The following is a 20,366-nucleotide window of genomic DNA, read 5'->3' as shown; positions in this document are numbered from 1 at the left end:
TTCACATTCTCATTATTATTCATATTTACATTCACATTCTAATTATTATTCATATTTACATTCACATCAAACAATTACATTCTCATTATTATTCATATTTACATTCACATTATTATTCATATTTACATTCACATTCTCATTATTATTCATATTTACATTCACATTCTCATTATTATTCATATTTACATTCACATCAAACAATTACATTCACATTATTATTCATATTTACATTCACATCAAACAATTACATTCACATTCTCATTATTATTCATATTTACATTCACATTCACATTATTATTCATATTTACATTCACATCAAACAATTACATTCTCATTATTATTCATATTTACATTCACATTATTATTCATATTTACATTCACATTCTCATTATTATTCATATTTACATTCACATTCTAATTATTATTCATATTTACATTCACATCAAACAATTACATTCACATTATTATTCATATTTACATTCACATTCACATTATTATTCATATTTACATTCACATTCTCATTATTATTCATATTTACATTCACATTCACATTATTATTCATATTTACATTCACATTCACATTTATTCATATTTACATTCACATTCTCATTATTATTCATATTTACATTCACATTCTCATTATTATTCATATTTACATTCACATTCACATTTATTCATATTTACATTCACATTCTCATTATTATTCATATTTACATTCACATCAAACAATTACATTCACATTCTCATTATTATTCATATTTACATTCACATCAAACAATTACATTCACATTCTCATTATTATTCATATTTACATTACATTCTCATTATTATTCATATTTACATTCACATTCTCATTATTATTCATATTTACATTACATTCTCATTATTATTCATATTTACATTCACATTCTCATTATTATTCATATTTACATTCACATTCACATTATTATTCATATTTACATTCACATTCACATTATTATTCATATTTACATTCACATTCTCATTATTATTCATATTTACATTCACATTCACATTATTATTCATATTTACATTCACATTCTCATTATTATTCATATTTACATTCACATTCTCATTATTATTCATATTTACATTCACATTCTCATTATTATTCATATTTACATTCACATTAACTGCTAAACTTGGGCACATTTTTGGGGTTTTTTGGCAGAAAAATAAAAAAGAAAGTCAGTGGTGTGAAAGGGAAAAACTACTTCCGTTCTTATATACAATATAGATGTGATTATTACATAGCTTATATAGATCTCTCTCTCTCTCTCTCCATCTCTCTCTGTCTTTGTCTCTCTCTCTGTCTATGTCTCTCTGTCTTTGTGTCTCTCTCTCTCTCTCTCTCTCTCTCTCTCTCTCTCAATCTGAAAAACAGTACCTTTTCTTTTTACCAAGAATTCAGTGAATATAATTTATCCTGAAGTCTTTCCCAGTGACTGGGAACTTTACAAAGTGCAGACACTCGAAACTCCTTCCATAAAGATTAAACAAAAAAGAAAAGCCTAATGTCACCAAGACGTAAATCTATCCTAATTAGTAATGTTTGCGTGTTCCTCACACCCAAAGGGTTACCTCAGGCATGAGAAATCCTACATTGCCACACAAGGTCCTATGATCAACACCGTAAACGACTTCTGGCAGATGGCCTGGCAGGAGGATTCTCCCGTCATCGTCATGATCACCAAGCTGAAAGAGAAGAACGAGGTGAAGGCGCCGCACGTTTCAGTCTCTTTCTTTTAGTACAGCATTACTGAGGAATTGTCTGTGCTTAACATGCTGTCGTTGTTGCTGCAGAAATGTGTTTTGTACTGGCCTGAAAAGCGAGGGATTTACGGCAAGGTGGAGGTCCTCATCACCGGTGTCCGGGAATGTGAGCATTACACTGTCCGCACGCTCACACTCAAAGTACGAAACTCCGGTTCTTATTAAAGTCTATATTGTTGAAATAAATAAATAAATAAATAAGCACTTTATCATTATTACATTCACAACACTTTTTTCTGGGCAAAACCAGTCCTTTGTTTCAGTAATGAAACACAGAAGTACCTAATCTGGGTTAGTTTCTAATCCTGTATTTAATAAGTATTTAATGGTATTAAATCTTACAGTATATAATAAGACTAAATGCTAAGAGACTACTTTTATTATACTTTTAGCTAGAAATAATAGAGAAACTAATTGAGGGATATTTCCTGTGCCTTTATAACACATTTATACACACTGCCAATTCTCCAACAAAGTACTGATCTGCTTCTTACGACTGTGTTAAAAAGCCACTATGTACCTATGTAGCCTTAAATGAAACAATACACTATTTCGTGAAAGTCTCATGTGTGTGTACGTGTGTGTGTGTCATTATTACAGCAAGGTGGCCAAAGTCGTAAAGTCCAGCATTACTGGTACACATCATGGCCGGATCATAAAACCCCTGACAGCGCAGGGCCTCTGCTGCAGCTCATGACTGATGTAGAGGAAAGCAGAGAGGCTTCTGAGTCTCATGGTCCTGTCATCGTTCACTGCAGGTACGTGATGTTAAATAATACAGTACAACAGATATAGTGTAACAGGAATTTGGCTTAAAAACGTAACTAATATACTTTTAAAATAAAGAGGGTCTAGAACCTTTTGTACTGGAAAGAAATGGTTCTAGGTAGACGCGATGAAATTCAGAGTTACTGAAGCTTGTGCCGTTATTTATTGGAGTTTTATGTAGATAACGTTGTGAGATGTTTTGAAATGATTGAATTGGTCAAATACTTCAAGCTGAAATGAAAGAAACACTTTAATAAGAGGGAGAAGTCTTACTCTTATCAGTAGTAGGCAATTTGTTCATAACACAGTGTTGTTTGGTTGTTAAAATAAAATTTCCTGCTGTTTCATTTTGCTGGATTTTAAAAATAGATGATAATAATAATAATAATAATAATAATAATAATAATAATAATAATAAAGAAACCCTAAATTATTCTCAAAAGAAGCATCTAACATGGATTCAAAGATCCCCACTGGGATCTTTCCATTGAACGCATCAATATATTTCTATATAAAGAACCATTTTAGGTTCTATAGAGAGCCAATCCTTATGATGTCTGAAGCTGAAGCCTGTTCTTTGTGACTATATTGATTGACCCGTGTTTACAGTGGTTTTAGCAGGAAGGAATTTATATTATAACCAGAATTATTTCAGAAATTACGCTGATGCGAATACTTATAAGTTGCTCAGAAGCTCCTGGTTACACGATTGCACTTGACGATGTAGCGCTCAGTTAAAAGAAGAACAGTATTTATAATCTCACTCTCTGGTATCACCCAGATGAGGATGAGGAGCTCTTTGAGTCTGGTTCCTCTCAGTGTTTTTTCCTCATATCGTCTCAGGGAGTTTCTCCTCACCACACTCGCCTCTGACTTGCTCATTCGGGATAAATATACATTACAATTTGAAACATTTTTTATTCTGAATTTTTATTTTCTGTTAAGCTGCTTTGCGACAATGTCCATTATTTAAAGGATCAAATAAAATTGAATTGAATTATCAGCTTCATGGAAAGGAAGAGAGGAACCTGTTGTATTTGATTTCTTACAAATTCCTCTTTGATGCTTCTTGCCCAGTGGCGGTGCTGTCCTGACCTAAATTGACCCTATTTTGCCCTTAGTCCCTTGAGTCTTATCATTGTTTGAATTGACACAATGGTAGAAAAGCACACGTGACACACTTGGAACTAAAGCAGATAAACTTTGGCTTCGAGAGAAACATCCAAGCAGCAGTGGAATTTCCCAACAGGGGCTTCAAAACAAGGACACATCCCCTTAAAGACAGTTAACATCAAAACACACGGCGAAAGGATCAAAACCAAACACTCTCTTTAGTCGACATCCTGTGTGTGTGTGTGTGTGTGTGTGTGTGTGAGTGTGTGAGTGTGATCATTGTCTTGCACAATAGAGTCTTCCTTTAAGGTGTTAAAGTGTTTCCTTAGAGATGTGGTCAGTGTGTCAGTGTGTAAAGGCAGTGGTGTGAATGTCCTGTCTCTTTTCCTCCAGTAGCGAGCTTGTTCCCCAAAAAGCAACTCGATTCTAAATTTGTCCTTTTTCAGTTCCTGAACACAGTTGGGTGTTTTGTCGAGCCGTTCCGATCACATGAGAATGCAGCTTATGAGCTTTCGTCAGTAATGAGGATGTTGTAATCAACTCTGGACACTAGTCTGTCAGTGACCTGAGTGTCCTGTCTGTTTATTCATTTCTGAAGACAATAGCATGAGCTTTACTAAAGCTGTAGATGAGAACCTCAGGAAATGTTCAAGGATACTCTTTCGCTTGAAACGATAAATCACACAAACAGACATGTTGACCAAGTTAACCTTGCAATGACGATAACACAAGTGTAACTGACAACTGAGACTGAGAGGGAAGACCTACTGTGTCTCAGAGGCAACATCAGTTCACAAAGCACACAGTCTATGAGAAACTTGCAGTGGCCCCCAACTGTAATGAACTGACCAATCACTAATCACCATCTTTCCCAATAACTAATCACTAACCACTGTCTTTTCCGATGACTAATCACTGATCATCATCTTTTCCAATGACTTCTCACTATCTCTTCTAATGACTAATTACCCCAACGATCAGTTGCATCATGGTTGTCTATTAACTGATTACCAATGTTTCGCAGTGACCGACCAATTACTGATCTCCATCTTTCCCATTGACTAATTACTGAACCCAGTCTTTCCTATTGATTAATTACTGATCACCATCTTTCTCAGTGACTGATCAGCATTGTTCGAATTGACAAATAATTGATTTCCTATCCCAGTCTATCCCAATAACCAATCCTGACTAGCACTGTCTCCCACTGACCTACCAATCACTGAAAACCACTGTTCCGAATGGCTAATCACTGATCACTACTGTTCCTAGTGACTAATCACTGATCACTACTGTTCCTAGTGACTAATCACTGATCACCACTGTTCCTAATGGCTAATCACTGATCACTACTGTTCCTAGTGACTAATCACTGATCACTACTGTTCCTAATGGCTAATCACTGATCACTACTGTTCCTAGTGACTAATCACTGATCACCACTGTTCCTAATGGCTAATCACTGATCACCACTGTTCCTAATGGATAATCACTGATCACCACTGTTCCTAGTGACTAATCACTGATCACTACTGTTCCTAGTGACTAATCACTGATCACTACTGTTCCTAATGACTAATCACTGATCACCACTGTTCCTAATGGCTAATCACTGATCACCACTGTTCCTAGTGACTAATCACTGATCACCACTGTTCCTAGTGACTAATCACTGATCACTACTGTTCCTAGTGACTAATCACTGATCACCACTGTTCCTAATGGCTAATCACTGATCACCACTGTTCCTAATGGCTAATCACTGATCACCACTGTTCCTAATGGCTAATCACTGATCACTACTGTTTCTAATGGCTAATCACTGATCACTACTGTTCCTAGTGACTAATCACTGACCACTACTGTTCCTAGTGACTAATCACTGATCACCACTGTTCCTAATGGCTAATCACTGATCACCACTGTTCCTAATGGCTAATCACTGATCACCACTGTTCCTAATGGCTAATCATTGATCACTACTGTTCCTAGTGGCTAATCACTGATCACTACTGTTCCTAATGACTAATCACTGATCATTACTGTTCCTAATGGCTAATCACTGATCAGTACTGTTTCTAATGGCTAATCACTGATCACTACTGTTCCTAGTGACTAATCACTGACCACTACTGTTCCTAGTGACTAATCACTGATCACCACTGTTCCTAATGACTAATCACTGATCACCACTGTTCCTAGTGGCTAATCACTGATCACTACTGTTCCTAATGACTAATCACTGATCATTACTGTTCCTAATGACTAATCACTGATCACTACTGTTCCTAATGACTAATCACTGACCACTACTGTTCCTAGTGACTAATCACTGATCACCACTGTTCCTAGTGGCTAATCACTGATCACTACTGTTCCTAATGACTAATCACTGATCAGTACTGTTCCTAATGACTAATCACTGATCAGTACTGTTCCTAATGACTAATCACTGATCACTACTGTTCCTAATGACTAATCACTGATCACCACTGTTCCTAATGGCTAATCACTGATCACCACTGTTCCTAGTGACTAATCACTGATCACTACTGTTCCTAGTGACTAATCACTGATCACCACTGTTCCTAATGGCTAATCACTGATCACCACTGTTCCTAGTGACTAATCACTGATCACCACTGTTCCTAATGGCTAATCACTGATCACCACTGTTCCTAATGGATAATCACTGATCACCACTGTTCCTAGTGACTAATCACTGATCACTACTGTTCCTAGTGACTAATCACTGACCACTACTGTTCCTAGTGACTAATCACTGATCACCACTGTTCCTAGTGGCTAATCACTGATCACTACTGTTCCTAATGACTAATCACTGACCACTACTGTTCCTAGTGACTAATCACTGATCACCACTGTTCCTAGTGGCTAATCACTGATCACTACTGTTCCTAATGACTAATCACTGATCAGTACTGTTCCTAATGACTAATCACTGATCAGTACTGTTCCTAATGACTAATCACTGATCAGTACTGTTCCTAATGACTAATCACTGATCACCACTGTTCCTAATGGCTAATCACTGATCACCACTGTTCCTAGTGACTAATCACTGATCACTACTGTTCCTAGTGACTAATCACTGATCACCACTGTTCCTAATGGCTAATCACTGATCACCACTGTTCCTAGTGACTAATCACTGATCACCACTGTTCCTAATGGCTAATCACTGATCACCACTGTTCCTAATGGATAATCACTGATCACCACTGTTCCTAGTGACTAATCACTGATCACTACTGTTCCTAGTGACTAATCACTGATCACTACTGTTCCTAGTGACTAATCACTGATCACCACTGTTCCTAATGGCTAATCACTGATCACCACTGTTCCTAATGGCTAATCACTGATCACCACTGTTCCTAGTGACTAATCACTGATCAGTACTGTTCCTAATGACTAATCACTGATCAGTACTGTTCCTAATGGCTAATCACTGATCACCACTGTTCCTAGTGACTAATCACTGATCACTACTGTTCCTAGTGACTAATCACTGATCACCACTGTTCCTAATGGCTAATCACTGATCACCACTGTTCCTAATGGATAATCACTGATCACCACTGTTCCTAGTGACTAATCACTGATCACTACTGTTCCTAGTGACTAATCACTGATCACTACTGTTCCTAGTGACTAATCACTGATCACCACTGTTCCTAATGGCTAATCACTGATCACCACTGTTCCTAGTGACTAATCACTGATCACCACTGTTCCTAGTGACTAATCACTGATCACTACTGTTCCTAGTGACTAATCACTGATCACCACTGTTCCTAATGGCTAATCACTGATCACCACTGTTCCTAATGGCTAATCACTGATCACCACTGTTCCTAATGGCTAATCACTGATCACTACTGTTTCTAATGGCTAATCACTGATCACTACTGTTCCTAGTGACTAATCACTGACCACTACTGTTCCTAGTGACTAATCACTGATCACCACTGTTCCTAATGGCTAATCACTGATCACCACTGTTCCTAATGGCTAATCACTGATCACCACTGTTCCTAATGGCTAATCATTGATCACTACTGTTCCTAGTGGCTAATCACTGATCACTACTGTTCCTAATGACTAATCACTGATCATTACTGTTCCTAATGGCTAATCACTGATCAGTACTGTTTCTAATGGCTAATCACTGATCACTACTGTTCCTAGTGACTAATCACTGACCACTACTGTTCCTAGTGACTAATCACTGATCACCACTGTTCCTAATGACTAATCACTGATCACCACTGTTCCTAGTGGCTAATCACTGATCACTACTGTTCCTAATGACTAATCACTGATCATTACTGTTCCTAATGACTAATCACTGATCACTACTGTTCCTAATGACTAATCACTGACCACTACTGTTCCTAGTGACTAATCACTGATCACCACTGTTCCTAGTGGCTAATCACTGATCACTACTGTTCCTAATGACTAATCACTGATCAGTACTGTTCCTAATGACTAATCACTGATCAGTACTGTTCCTAATGGCTAATCACTGATCACCACTGTTCCTAATGGCTTATCACTGATCACCACTGTTCCTAATGGCTTATCACTGATCACCACTGTTCCTAATGGCTAATCACTGATCACCACTGTTCCTAATGGCTAATCACTGATCACCACTGTTCCTAATGGCTAATCACTGATCACTACTGTTTCTAATGGCTAATCACTGATCACCACTGTTCCTAATGTCTAATCACTGATCACCACTGTTCCTAATGACTAATCACACAAAGACACAAAGCCAAAAACCACACAAGTCTCTGCATCTGTATATGAAGTGAGAATGAGAACACAGAAACTAGCTGATCACCGGTCACAGATTGTAACCCTGTTCTTTATGATTACATGCAGTGCTGGGATTGGACGCACAGGCTGTTTCATAGCCACCACTATCGGATGCCATCAGCTGCGTCGGGAAGGAGCTGTGGATGTTCTGGGCATCGTGTGCCAGCTGAGAGTGGACAGGTACCGACATCATTACACTTGATTCTCACACCCATTTCTTCTCAACCACATTAAGTGAAGTATGAAGTAATAGTGAGTAAAAGTGCTATATATACTGTCATTTTCACACATCGTGGCTGTGATGTCTGTGCTGCTTTTCTAAGCGCTGCTCTGTCAGAGCACTTCCAGAAAGCAAGCGAGAAAACAACAGCGGAGGGCATCTAGTGTGTGAATCCAGTGTGTGGAACATTTCTCCTGTCAGGATTTTAATGTTGTAACTAGACAAAACACACAACTTTTTTTTTTTTTTTTCATAAGCAGTTTATTATTAGTCTTTAACTGCGTCCCGAATTGCATACAATACACACTCTGGAATTTGGACAAGTTACACACTGGGATTTTATGGTACTTCACCCACAGCATAGTGGAAAAGGGGGCGGAGCTAGCAGGCGCTGAAACTGGATGAGAAAAACATGTGAGTTATTTTTAAACATTTGGCATCGATCACCATCGGCTGGTGATATGGCTAGTGTGATACAACACTTGAGGTGATACAACATTCATGCACTAGATGCTAGAGTACACAGTGTGTGGTGTGGTATAATGTAGTGTGTAACCAGTGGTGCGTCATTTGGGACGCAGTTTTAGATTATGTGGACCTCCTGGTGTATAAGTCCTTATGCTGTTACTATTGAAACCATCACATATTCCAATGAGCGCATATTAATATAAATCTATTGTTCGTGTTACAGTCTGTACTAATGTCCAAGGCGTGACGTTATATAAATGTATTGGACATCTTTTGACCAATCAGAGTTAAGAATTCATCCATGCTGTCCTTTAGTTAAAACTAGTAGTGCAGTAATTGCATGTACAGGTTTCAGTTTTACATTTAAATGCTTTCATTGCATATTTATACTTGCATTTCAGTTCCAGTTAACACTGAGTAACTCCTGATTGTGTCCTAGGGGTGGAATGATCCAAACCGGAGAGCAGTATGAATTTGTCCATCACGCCTTGAGTCTCTACGAAGGCCGCCTGTCAGCAGACCCAGACCCGTGAACGCAAACCCGGGGCCGAGACAAAGAAGATGGTCCACGTTAACCAGGAAGAACATTCTCTCAAGGGTCCAAGCGTCCATTTTTCTTTCTCATCCCGGGAGACAATCTAGAATGGAAGGGATTGTTGATGGAGATATTTTGCACAACCCATACAGAACGAACCAGATCTCAGCAGAATGGCGTGTGATGTGTTGATGTTGATGTCTTGACTCAGACTGCTTTTACCTCTAAACAAGTGTGTCCGCTCTGTCCACCTCAACCGAAGGCACTCGACCAGTATACCTGCCCTCTCACCTCCAGCTCTGGACTTTTTTCACTGAGCCACATCAGCGCCAACCGTGTCCCAGTATTCAATCCAAAACGTGTATAGTTACGATTAGCACTTTCCTCAAGACTTCACACGAAACTATGTGACCGTGCACAAGGTGGTTGAAGACTGTTAGACGCATCAGCTGGACTCATGTGTGAATAAGTTCGGATCAGTTTCTCTAATAATAATAATAATAATAATAATAATAACTACACTCATATATTTTAAAAAACAACAACACCAATAAATATCAAGATTTCAGCACGAATGTAAATGGCAGATTTTTTTTGTTTTAACAACGTTTAGTATTTGATCATCCGCCTGAACACTGCTCACTTCTCCTGTAGTGCTGTTTGTAAAAGACGAGGCTGAATAAAGCCAGTGGAGCGGAAGACATACACACAAATGTAGTTTAAATAGCAGAGTTTGAAATATAGATGTAAAATATAATGGTTATTTTTGTACAATCTTCCCTGAATAACTGCTGGGTTAGTCATTTTTTTTATTTTATTTTTGAGTTTCTATTTAATTAGGATTATTAACATCATCCAGACATTTATCTGTGGTAAGGACTAAAGGAAGTTAAAAAAAATAAGGCCAAATCTTCTACAACATAATGTTATTGATTTATGGAGGATGGAATTATTTGGTTCTGAGATGTCTAATGCTTTTCATTTTTTGAGCAATTTTTTAAAGCTTTCCATTTTGTTATTTATTTATTTATATATATATATATATATATATATATATATATATATATATATATATATATATATATATATATATATATATATATATGTATATATATATATATATATATATTCATTTTCTTTTTAAATTTTTTTTCTTTTACCACTGATTGTAAGCCATCCCCACGCTTTGCTTTTTCTGAACCCATTTTATCCATGCCTTTTAGCTAAATGCCAACACCCGCTAACACAAACTTCCTGTGCTGAATCAGGAAGCTGTGTGCTGCTCAGCGCCATTATGTTCCTGGGTGTATTTTTAAAAATTCTAAAAGAACATAAGTACCCTGAACACCCTTTTTACACGAATGCCGTCGGACCTTATATTGTTTTCTTGACCTGTGATTCTGTGACTATGATACACAGTAATGTGCATAAAGTCTTAGCCACCCTGCATTTTATATACATTTTCTGATAACATTTTATTGTATTGGGAAAAAAAAAAAATACTTCTTCACTGTTTCCTCTTGGCTTGTACCTGTGCAATATTTTACCTAGGCAACATTTAGTGTTACAGATCAGCTGATCTGATACGGAGTATGGTCCAATAGCTTTCAGTTACATAATCCTAGTTCTGTTGCTTCCTTTATTTCTTTACGTTTTGGATGAATCACGTTTAATCCAGCAGTTTCCTCTGAACCGATCAGTGAGCTCCAGGTGAAAGTGTATAATATGGCGGTTAGAGTTTCATCAGCGGCATGTCTCTGAGCTACACGAGGACTTCGCTGCTAAAAGCGTTCGCTTCGAGAGGCGGGAAGATGATTGTCCTTTACTGTAACTATGAACATTTCTTACGTTTTTTTGTATCGTCCATTTTTTAAAATTCTGATTATTTGTGATACAAAGGTTTTAAAAAAAAAATTATATTTGTGAATTTCTAGTAGATGTGTGTAGCATAGAAAAATCTGGTCAGTGGAATAAATGAAACGGTTTCTCGTCACTGTACGTTGGCTTACTGTTTGTAGCTATTTTTCACTATTTCGTATTAACCTGTCAATAACCTTTATTTCCTCTTTCTTGCTAATCCACATGAATGTTGTGGGGAAATCAGTGTAACTGTCCAGCAGACCTGCTACAGTAGATATTTCTAGCTTAGTATAATCTGTACATATCATCGGTGATGAGACCCGAGCTGCAGATTTGACGTGTCACGTGTGAAGGATTCAACATACTGTTAATGAAAACACAGGACTATGTCGTGATTCAAGCCATAATATCTAATGTTGAGGTAATACGTACTGTACGTTCACACTATGAGTCCTCTTTTCTCTTTATAGAGAGCCTGTAAAGTGGAGAAATGCGTTCTTGTGTATAGAACTGGCAGTTACTGCCGTCTCTGACTGTCCTGGTAATAATATACCTAACTCTGTGACTCTGTGGTCTTTACAGCCAATAAACTGATCATACCAAGTCATTTATCTCAGTGTTTTGTTTGTTGGTAAGATCAAGTCCTCCTGAGGAAGTTATTTGTGAGTCGTAATTACGATATCAGGTGTTTGTCACTTTTAGTCTTTTGGATGGAACTTCCCTTTATTAACGACTAAAAATACGGCAATTTACACACTTACTGAAATCAGCTTCAACAAATCGATCGTCAACTACAGACGCCACATCCACTGATTTCTAACTGACGCGCCCCCAACTTGGAAACTCAGCGTTTAAAGAAAATTCATCCGAGTTTCCTACTCGTAATTACGACTCATGTGCCTTCAACTTGTAAATACGGTCTTTCTGATGTGACTTGAACGCACCGTGATTTTATATCATATCCTGAACACATTTACATGCTCCACAAGCTACTGTACATTTACTCACATCTATTAAAGAAACCGATTTGCCCTAAACCATTTACATTGAGATATAAATAAAAAATCCTGTTAAAGGTGTAGTGTTTATGTGAAGAAAATGAAAAAAAGAAGAAATGATGATAAATCATCTCGGATCTTTTTCTACCTTTATTGTGATATAATGTGATAAACCAGACACAAATAGGAATATTTTATTCTATATATTATTCTATATTTTATTATATACTTATATACTTAAATCACCTTTGGCTTGTCTTGCAGCACTCAGTGTTTTCTGGCTAAGAGTCTACCAACATATTCCACTCTTCCTTAAAGAAACGCTCCAGATCTATGGAGCTGTGAGAGGATCTCTCCTGTACATGTCCATCTTCACGTCATTCCACAGGCTTTCAAAAGGAATTAAATCTTTAAAGACTCTTTCCTAAATGCTTCTAAATCTTCTTCTTCTCAAGCTGTTCCACAGTTGACTTGGATTTGAGCTTTGGCTTGTTATCATGCTGCAAGGTGACATTTATCTACAGGGTTTATGCAAAAATGGACTGATATTAGGAGCTACCCATGATGACTAGAGCTCCAGTCCCAGTCAAAGTGCTACTTTGTTCTAAAACACTTGTAACTACATAGTTCGGAGTGATTTAGGTGGGATTACTTCTAGAAACTATTCCCCATGTGAAGAATATGAACGATTATGTTGTCATGCTAAGAGTAATCAGTACTTACTCAATATTCCTATATTCCTATACCTCCTTTATTTTTGCTGTTGTTGATGATGGCCTAAACGGTACATCTAATGTTTTTTACATTATTTAGTCCCACTCTCCTGACTGATGATTTTGGACAGTGAAATCCTGTCCATGGTGTGTAAGAAGATGTCAAGAAAGTCCTCCAGAGACAGCTGATCTTTATGTGTGGTTCATCAGAATCACATCAGTGATATCAGCTGTATTATAATTACTTCTGAACATGAGATTGAACATGACTGGGTCATTGTGAGCGCAGTCAGATGGCCCATTTACTTCTTCCTTTTATATTTGTGTTTGTTTTTCTATTAAATTTTTGCTGTATCACAGTAAGGGTGGAAAAAATTCTGAGATGATTTATCTTGGTTCTGATGTTTTCATCATAGCATTGTGTGTCTTTGTGCTTTGTGAGTCTAGCTGCACAGGTAGGATGCAGTTGATTGGCAGGCAGGCAGGGATGATGAGAAACTTAGCTTTTGCTAGCACAACTAGTTTGAATTGTCAGACAGGCAGACAAAGAGGAGAGCCCATATCGAAAGATCTTCAGACAGGAAGGACAAACAGAGCTGAGTGTCATGATATGAGCAACCATTAGATTCAATCACATGCCGGTGAAATGATCAGTGGACCCAGTACAGACCTCTGGGGAACCTCAGTTGTGAGTATCTCCTCCATGATACCTTAAAGGAACTGTCTGAAGGAACACAGAGCCGAGAACTCTGAAAGAAAATGAATGAAGTCTGTCCATCAGCTTTCCAAACAATGATCAGTTACTGATTTCTCGTAACTTTATTCAGATAAATATGAAAATCGGACGTAAACCTGTTCGATTGCTCATTTTATTGAGTCATTTCCACTGTCGGGACTCAGTGCTTAGATACAGTACACCACAGTAAGACATGCACGCCCAACATATTGTTCTCTAATAGAGTACTTCCTGTCTGTATCTGTACAATTTCCTTCTCTGTGTTAAAATATTCGAATATAGCACTAAAGATTACAAAACTCACATGACCAAACTCCAGGGGTATTTGATATCTGCTTTAATCCCCAGGATTTATCTATTTAAAGCGTGTAAAAAAAAGTGAGAGTACTTTAACTTCTATCAACAAAGCATCTGACGGTGTATAATAGAAGGAAGTGAAGTGAAACAGACATGAAGCTGTTTAAAGCAGAGTGGAAACACGGTGTGAAAATCAGTGTGGCTTTAACAGACCTGCTGCTCTGTGGGGTATTCAGAACAGGAAGGAAAAGGGGTGGGCTGCCTAAAAGGCTTCAAACAACAAAAGCAGCTCTTAACATTTGTCAGATATCTAATAACAGAAGAAAAAAAAAATCCTAGTCCAGCATTTATGTTAAAGAAAACAGCTCAATCATAATCCAGCCTGAGAGAAGCTTAGGATTTGTAGGAAAGCAGTAACCTGAGGTATCAGAGAGACAACGCCTCACATCACTGCCATTGTTTGACTTGGCCAGTGAATTTGAACTTAAGACCGATCCTGATTGAGGAAATCCGCTCGAGACTGAATGGTTTACTCGCACGCATTTCTGATCACCATTGGCTGATGAGCGAGAGAGCCACAGTCAGAGGCCCGAGAGGAGCTGATGAACTTTTGGAAAAATCGTGTTTAAACTGATCTATCTGACGCATGGGGAGCCTACATTACCACTCATTTTCAAATCCTTTGGATTATATTTTCAAGTGTCTCTTCAAATTAAAGTTCTATTTATTAACTAAAATCATCTAATAACCTGACGATCGAGAAAATGCTGAGAGCCGAAGCCGTGTCTGTAGCCGTCTGGGTAGCATGTGGAGTTATGGTGAGTCTTTCTCAATATAAAACTGTTTTCAGATAGTTATGCATTGGGTTAGTTGAGTTTCACAAAATCTGTCAGTTATTATTTCTATATATTTTTTTTAATTATAAAACCATAAATGGTAAAAGTCGAACTGTAAACGCGCAAAGCAGCAACAAACCATATGAACAGTTAATAATCTGAGAAAAATGTTTCTGCACATTGAGTTTATTCAGAGATTTTTTCAGCTAATTCAGATCACTATGAATTATTACACACAAATATGTTTTATTAAAAATGAAATACAGGACAAATCTACAGGCAATAACTGTGAAACTGTAACGGGGAAAATCACTAAGAAGTATTATATTTTGAGTAATTATAAAAAAATAGCGAAAATTGTTTTAAGTATTTTAAGTAAGAAAACACTGAAACAATGATGAGGATGATGATGATGTGATACTGATGATGGTCATGATGAATAGGCTAAGGATGAAGGCAATGATGATGATTTTGATGTTGATGACGACAACGATGATGACCATGACAATGTTGATGATGATGTTCATGTTGATGTTGATGATGTTATTGAAAGTTTATGATGATAATGATGATCATAATGATGATGTGATGATGACAACGATGATGACCATGACAATGGTGACGATGATGATAATGATGAGAATGAAGATGATGATAATGACGATGATGATGATGATGATGAGAATGAAGATGATGATGATGAGAATGAAGATGATCATTTTGATGATTTTGATGTTGATGATGACAACGACGGTGACCATGACAATGTTGATGATGGGGAAGATGTTAATGAAAGTTGATGATGATGATGATGATGATAATGATGTTGATGTTATTTATGATCATAATGATGATGATGATTATGATGATGATTAGAATGATGATGATGATGATGATGATGATGATGCGAATGAAGATGATGATGAGAATGAAGATGGTTTTGATGTTGATGATGACAACGACAATGACCTTGACAATGTTGATGATGAGAAAGATGTAAATGAAAGTTTATGATGAAGATGATGATGATCATTTTGATGATTTTGATATTGATGATGACAACAACGATGACTATGACTATGATAATGTTGATGATGAGGATGATGACGATTCTTCTTCTTCTTACTATTAACAATAACTGTTATGTTTGTTTAACAGTTATGTTATGTTTGTTATGTTTGAATGTATGTTTTTAGGGTGTTTTGCTGGCAGAAACTCAGCAATGTAGCATTATAGTCCTCAAGTCCGCCGCGCTCGGCACTGACTCCATACAGCTCACGCTGAACAGCTCGGCTGTGGAATGTCGGTTCGGAGTGAATATGGCGGACAGACCTGAGAACTCAACAGACTGTGATCAAGATCGGGAAAACTGGGAAGTGACTGAATGTAAACTTGAGAATTTGGACCCTGGAACATGGTACCACCTGACTGTAACATCAAAGACAGACAGTAATCAACACAACCTGTCCCTGGCAACAAGTAAGTGACCGATGCTCTGTCAGGTGCATGTGAGCATGTTTCCACACTTACAGATCATCAGGAGAGTCTTACACTAATAAATCACCTCCAAATCACTCAGTAACTCAGAATACTCCCCTTTCTCAGAGCAGCTTGTTTCTGCTTTATCTATATTCAATACTAAATAAAATACTAAATAAATAAAAAGTTTCTGTGCCAGACTTAATTGATATCATTTATTATTTAGGATTTAATTCAGTTTAATTTTTTGAAAATAATAATAAATCTAACATCCTGATGGTGAACAAAAAAAAAAAGACCACTTATACAATTTTATATATCAATATTTAATATTTCAGACCTGAAGCTCAAGAACTGTTACTTTGTTAATAAAAAAAAATACATAAAAATATATTATTATTATTATTATTATTATTATTATTATTATTATTATTATTATTATTATAAAAAATGTATTCTTAATTAAATAAATAATTATAAACTATTTAATAAAAATAATTATTAAAATCTATTATTATTATAATTTTTTTCTTTTTTTCATTTCTTAAGCTATTTATTTGTTTGTTCATCTCATTTGAATTCTTAATTTATTGTGACTCGTGGATTATTCGTTGTATTTTTTGATTTTTTTTTTTTTTTTAGATTAAATTCATATCACATGCAATTAGAAGAAAAAAAAAAACAAAACCATAAGAAAAGTACTGATGTGTGTAAAGGTCTTCTCTATCTTCTCCTGTCTCAGCGCTGACTGGATATGACTGTGATAGAAATGAAAGCTGAGGCCGTGGATGCTGAGAGGAAATATTCCTCCTCTGAGACATGGTTAAATCAAGGCAGGATGGAACAGAGGGTCTGATATGGACGAAGATGTAAAGATAAGAAGCGTGACAAAGACAAAACAAATACAGCTAAAATGATCAAAGCATACTTATAAAACGTCTGAGTTGAAATCTGCTGCTTCCATTTGTTGATAATCAGAAATCCTAAACGAAGTCAATGATTTGTTTGTGTAAAGATTAGCGCTATTAGCAGTCAGTGGGAGAACGCTAGCTCAGATTGACAGCAGTAGATTAGCATTATGAAGTTCAGAGGTGAACAGAAAAAAAGGTAACTTGACAAACACACACTGGTTTGCTTGTATTTGACGCTCCAGCCATGTTAAGCGAGACCATGTATAGCACAAGTATTATTGTTATTATTAAACCATGTGGGTACGTTCTAAAATATTTTAGTTCTGTGTAATTTTTGAATTATGTATTAAGCTATATGCATATAGAAATGAATACCTTGGTAAGATTTTTAAAATATAAATCAGCAATAAATCATAATAAAGGCTGATACATGATATACAGTCGACATTTTATTTTAGTAAAGACGATTTCGTAAAGTCGTGGTTTTGTTGAGCACAGCTGAAGCGGCTAGTTTTTACTGTTACTGTACGTGTGTGTGAGAGTGTTGGAGTGTACATGTATGAATGTGGTTTGTGAGTGTGAGTGTGTTTGTTGTGCATTTGTGGTCTGATTGCATGTGTATGTGTGCTTGTGTGTGTGTGCATGTGTGTGAGTGTGTCTTGTGTGTATATGCAGTGGTTGTGGGTGTGTGTATGTGAATGCTGTGTGTGTGTGTGTGTGTGTACGTGTGGATTCAGTGTGTGTGTGTGTGTGTGTGAATTCAGTGTGTGTGTATGTGAATGCAGTGTGTGTGTGTGTAGATGACATTGTGTGTAGTGTTTGGCTTGGCTCCAGAACAGCAGTCTAACGCAGTGTATTTCCAGCAGATTGTTGGCCTCTCCTCTCTCCTGCCCTTTCCCACCCCATTGTTCTGGTGTGCTAGAGGAAATGGGAAGGGGGTTGAGGGTGGTGGAGAGGGGTGGAGGGGCTGCAATGTGTTTTAGTCGGAGGTTGAATAGGGTTAAACAGTGCAGATCTGCTCCTGACCCTCACACTGATGCCATCACTTAAACCTCTGTGATATGCGCACATTAAAGGTGCACTCCCAACGGCTAAAAATAAAACAGCACAAGATTACTGCTGCACTTTACAGCCAAGAATACACCACTCCAGAAGAAGGTCTTCCTGAACAAGGACAAAAAACCTGAAAGATTCAGTTTGCTTTAATGAATGTTTGTTGTTTTTCAGCACATGAAGGTTGTTAGGAGGAGAAAATGGAGATGAGAAATTTAGCAGGGTTTTGCTGCTGCAGTTGCTGTATTTAAAATTCTATCACAGTATGTATATATATATATATATAGAGAGAGAGAGAGAGAGAGAGAGAGAGAGAGAGAGAGCAACTGCACCAAGTGTAAATTGAAAGATTCTTATTAACACTCTACTTTTTATCATTTCTCTACTAAAACCTCATTCACATCTCAGTTCATCATAGTTGTTGCCATGGTGATGTTTATGTGTAAAGGACTCTCAGTGTAAAAGTCTTCAGGACAGCAGAGTTTCTGGTTTATGAGTATGAACTGATATAACCTGTCCTTCATTAATACATTACAGTTGCTTGCATTAGCAAACTGCATAACATTTCATATACTGAACACTACCATATACTGAAAACATAATATAGTGCACACTTCATACACTAAACACTTCATACACTAAACACTTCATACACTAAACACTTCATACACTAAATGCATCATATAGTGAACACTTCATACACTAAACACTTCATACACTAAACACTTCATACACTAAACACTTCATACACTAAACACTTCATACACTAAACACTTCATACACTAAATGCATCATACACTAAACACTTCATACACTAAACACTTCATACACTAAACACTTCATACACTAAATGCATCATACACTAAACACTTCATACACTAAACACTTCATACACTAAACACTTCATACACTAAACACTTCATACACTAAATGCATCATACACTAAACACTTCATACACTAAACACTTCATACACTAAACACTTCATACACTAAACACTTCATACACTAAATGCATCATACACTAAACACTTCATACACTAAACACTTCATACACTAAATGCATCATATAGTGAACACTTCATATACTGAACACTTCATACACTAAATGCATCATATAGTGAACACTTCATATACTGAACACTTCATACACTAAATGCATCATATAGTGAACACTTCATATACTGAACACTTCATACACTAAATGCATCATATAGTGAACACTTCATACACTAAACACTTCATACACTAAACACTTCATACACTAAACACTTCATACACTAAACACTTCATACACTAAATGCATCATTTAGTGAACACTTCATATACTGAACACTTCTTACACTAAAAACATCATATAGTGAACACCTCATACACTAAAAACATCATATAGTGGACAATTATTACACTAAATGCATCATATAGTGAACACTTCATACACTAAACACTTCATACACTAAACACTTCATACACTAAATGCATCATATAGTGAACACTTCATATACTGAACACTTCATACACTAAAAACATCATATAGTGAACACTTCATACACTAAACACTTCATACACTAAAAACATCATATAGTGAACACTTCATACACTAAAAACATCATATAGTGAACACTTCATATACTGAACACTTCTTACACTAAAAACATCATATAGTGAACACTTCTTACACTAAAAACATCATATAGTGAACACTTCATATACTGAACACTTCTTACACTAAAAACATC

The 20,366-nt window shown here is 36.6% G+C and overlaps 2 protein-coding genes across 7 annotated transcripts in view; both read left to right on the top strand.

Annotated features, from left to right (window-relative positions):
- Positions 1-12,213, top strand: part of ptprr (protein tyrosine phosphatase receptor type R) — a 58,072-nt gene extending 45,859 nt beyond the window's left edge. For 4 of the 5 annotated variants that reach the window (XM_058417029.1, XM_058417028.1, XM_058417030.1 and 1 more), the window contains 5 exons: positions 1,594-1,731; positions 1,822-1,932; positions 2,392-2,549; positions 8,590-8,703; positions 9,651-12,213. In XM_058417029.1, the coding sequence (XP_058273012.1) occupies positions 1,594-1,731; positions 1,822-1,932; positions 2,392-2,549; positions 8,590-8,703; positions 9,651-9,744 (615 nt within the window). In that variant the 3' untranslated portion in view covers positions 9,745-12,213. Of the gene's footprint in view, positions 1-1,593; positions 1,732-1,821; positions 1,933-2,391; positions 2,550-8,589; positions 8,704-9,650 lie in introns of those variants that run through there. The other variant, XM_058417032.1, reaches the window with a different exon arrangement.
- Positions 12,214-14,601: 2,388 nt separating this feature from the next.
- The window catches only part of ptprb (protein tyrosine phosphatase receptor type b), a 49,669-nt gene continuing 43,904 nt past the window's right edge, over positions 14,602-20,366 (top strand). Inside the window, exons 1-2 of one of the 2 annotated variants that reach the window (XM_058416959.1) lie at positions 14,602-15,168; positions 16,383-16,665. In XM_058416959.1, the coding sequence (XP_058272942.1) occupies positions 15,115-15,168; positions 16,383-16,665 (337 nt within the window). In that variant the 5' untranslated portion in view covers positions 14,602-15,114. The remainder of the gene's footprint in view (positions 15,169-16,382; positions 16,666-20,366) is intronic. The other variant, XM_058416958.1, reaches the window with a different exon arrangement.

The sequence above is a fragment of the Hemibagrus wyckioides genome, linkage group LG19 (assembly GCF_019097595.1).
Source record: "Hemibagrus wyckioides isolate EC202008001 linkage group LG19, SWU_Hwy_1.0, whole genome shotgun sequence".
Taxonomy (NCBI): Eukaryota; Metazoa; Chordata; class Actinopteri; order Siluriformes; family Bagridae; genus Hemibagrus; species Hemibagrus wyckioides.
The sequence above is the reverse complement of the archived record's forward strand: the minus strand, read 5'-3'. Positions and strand labels throughout refer to the sequence as shown.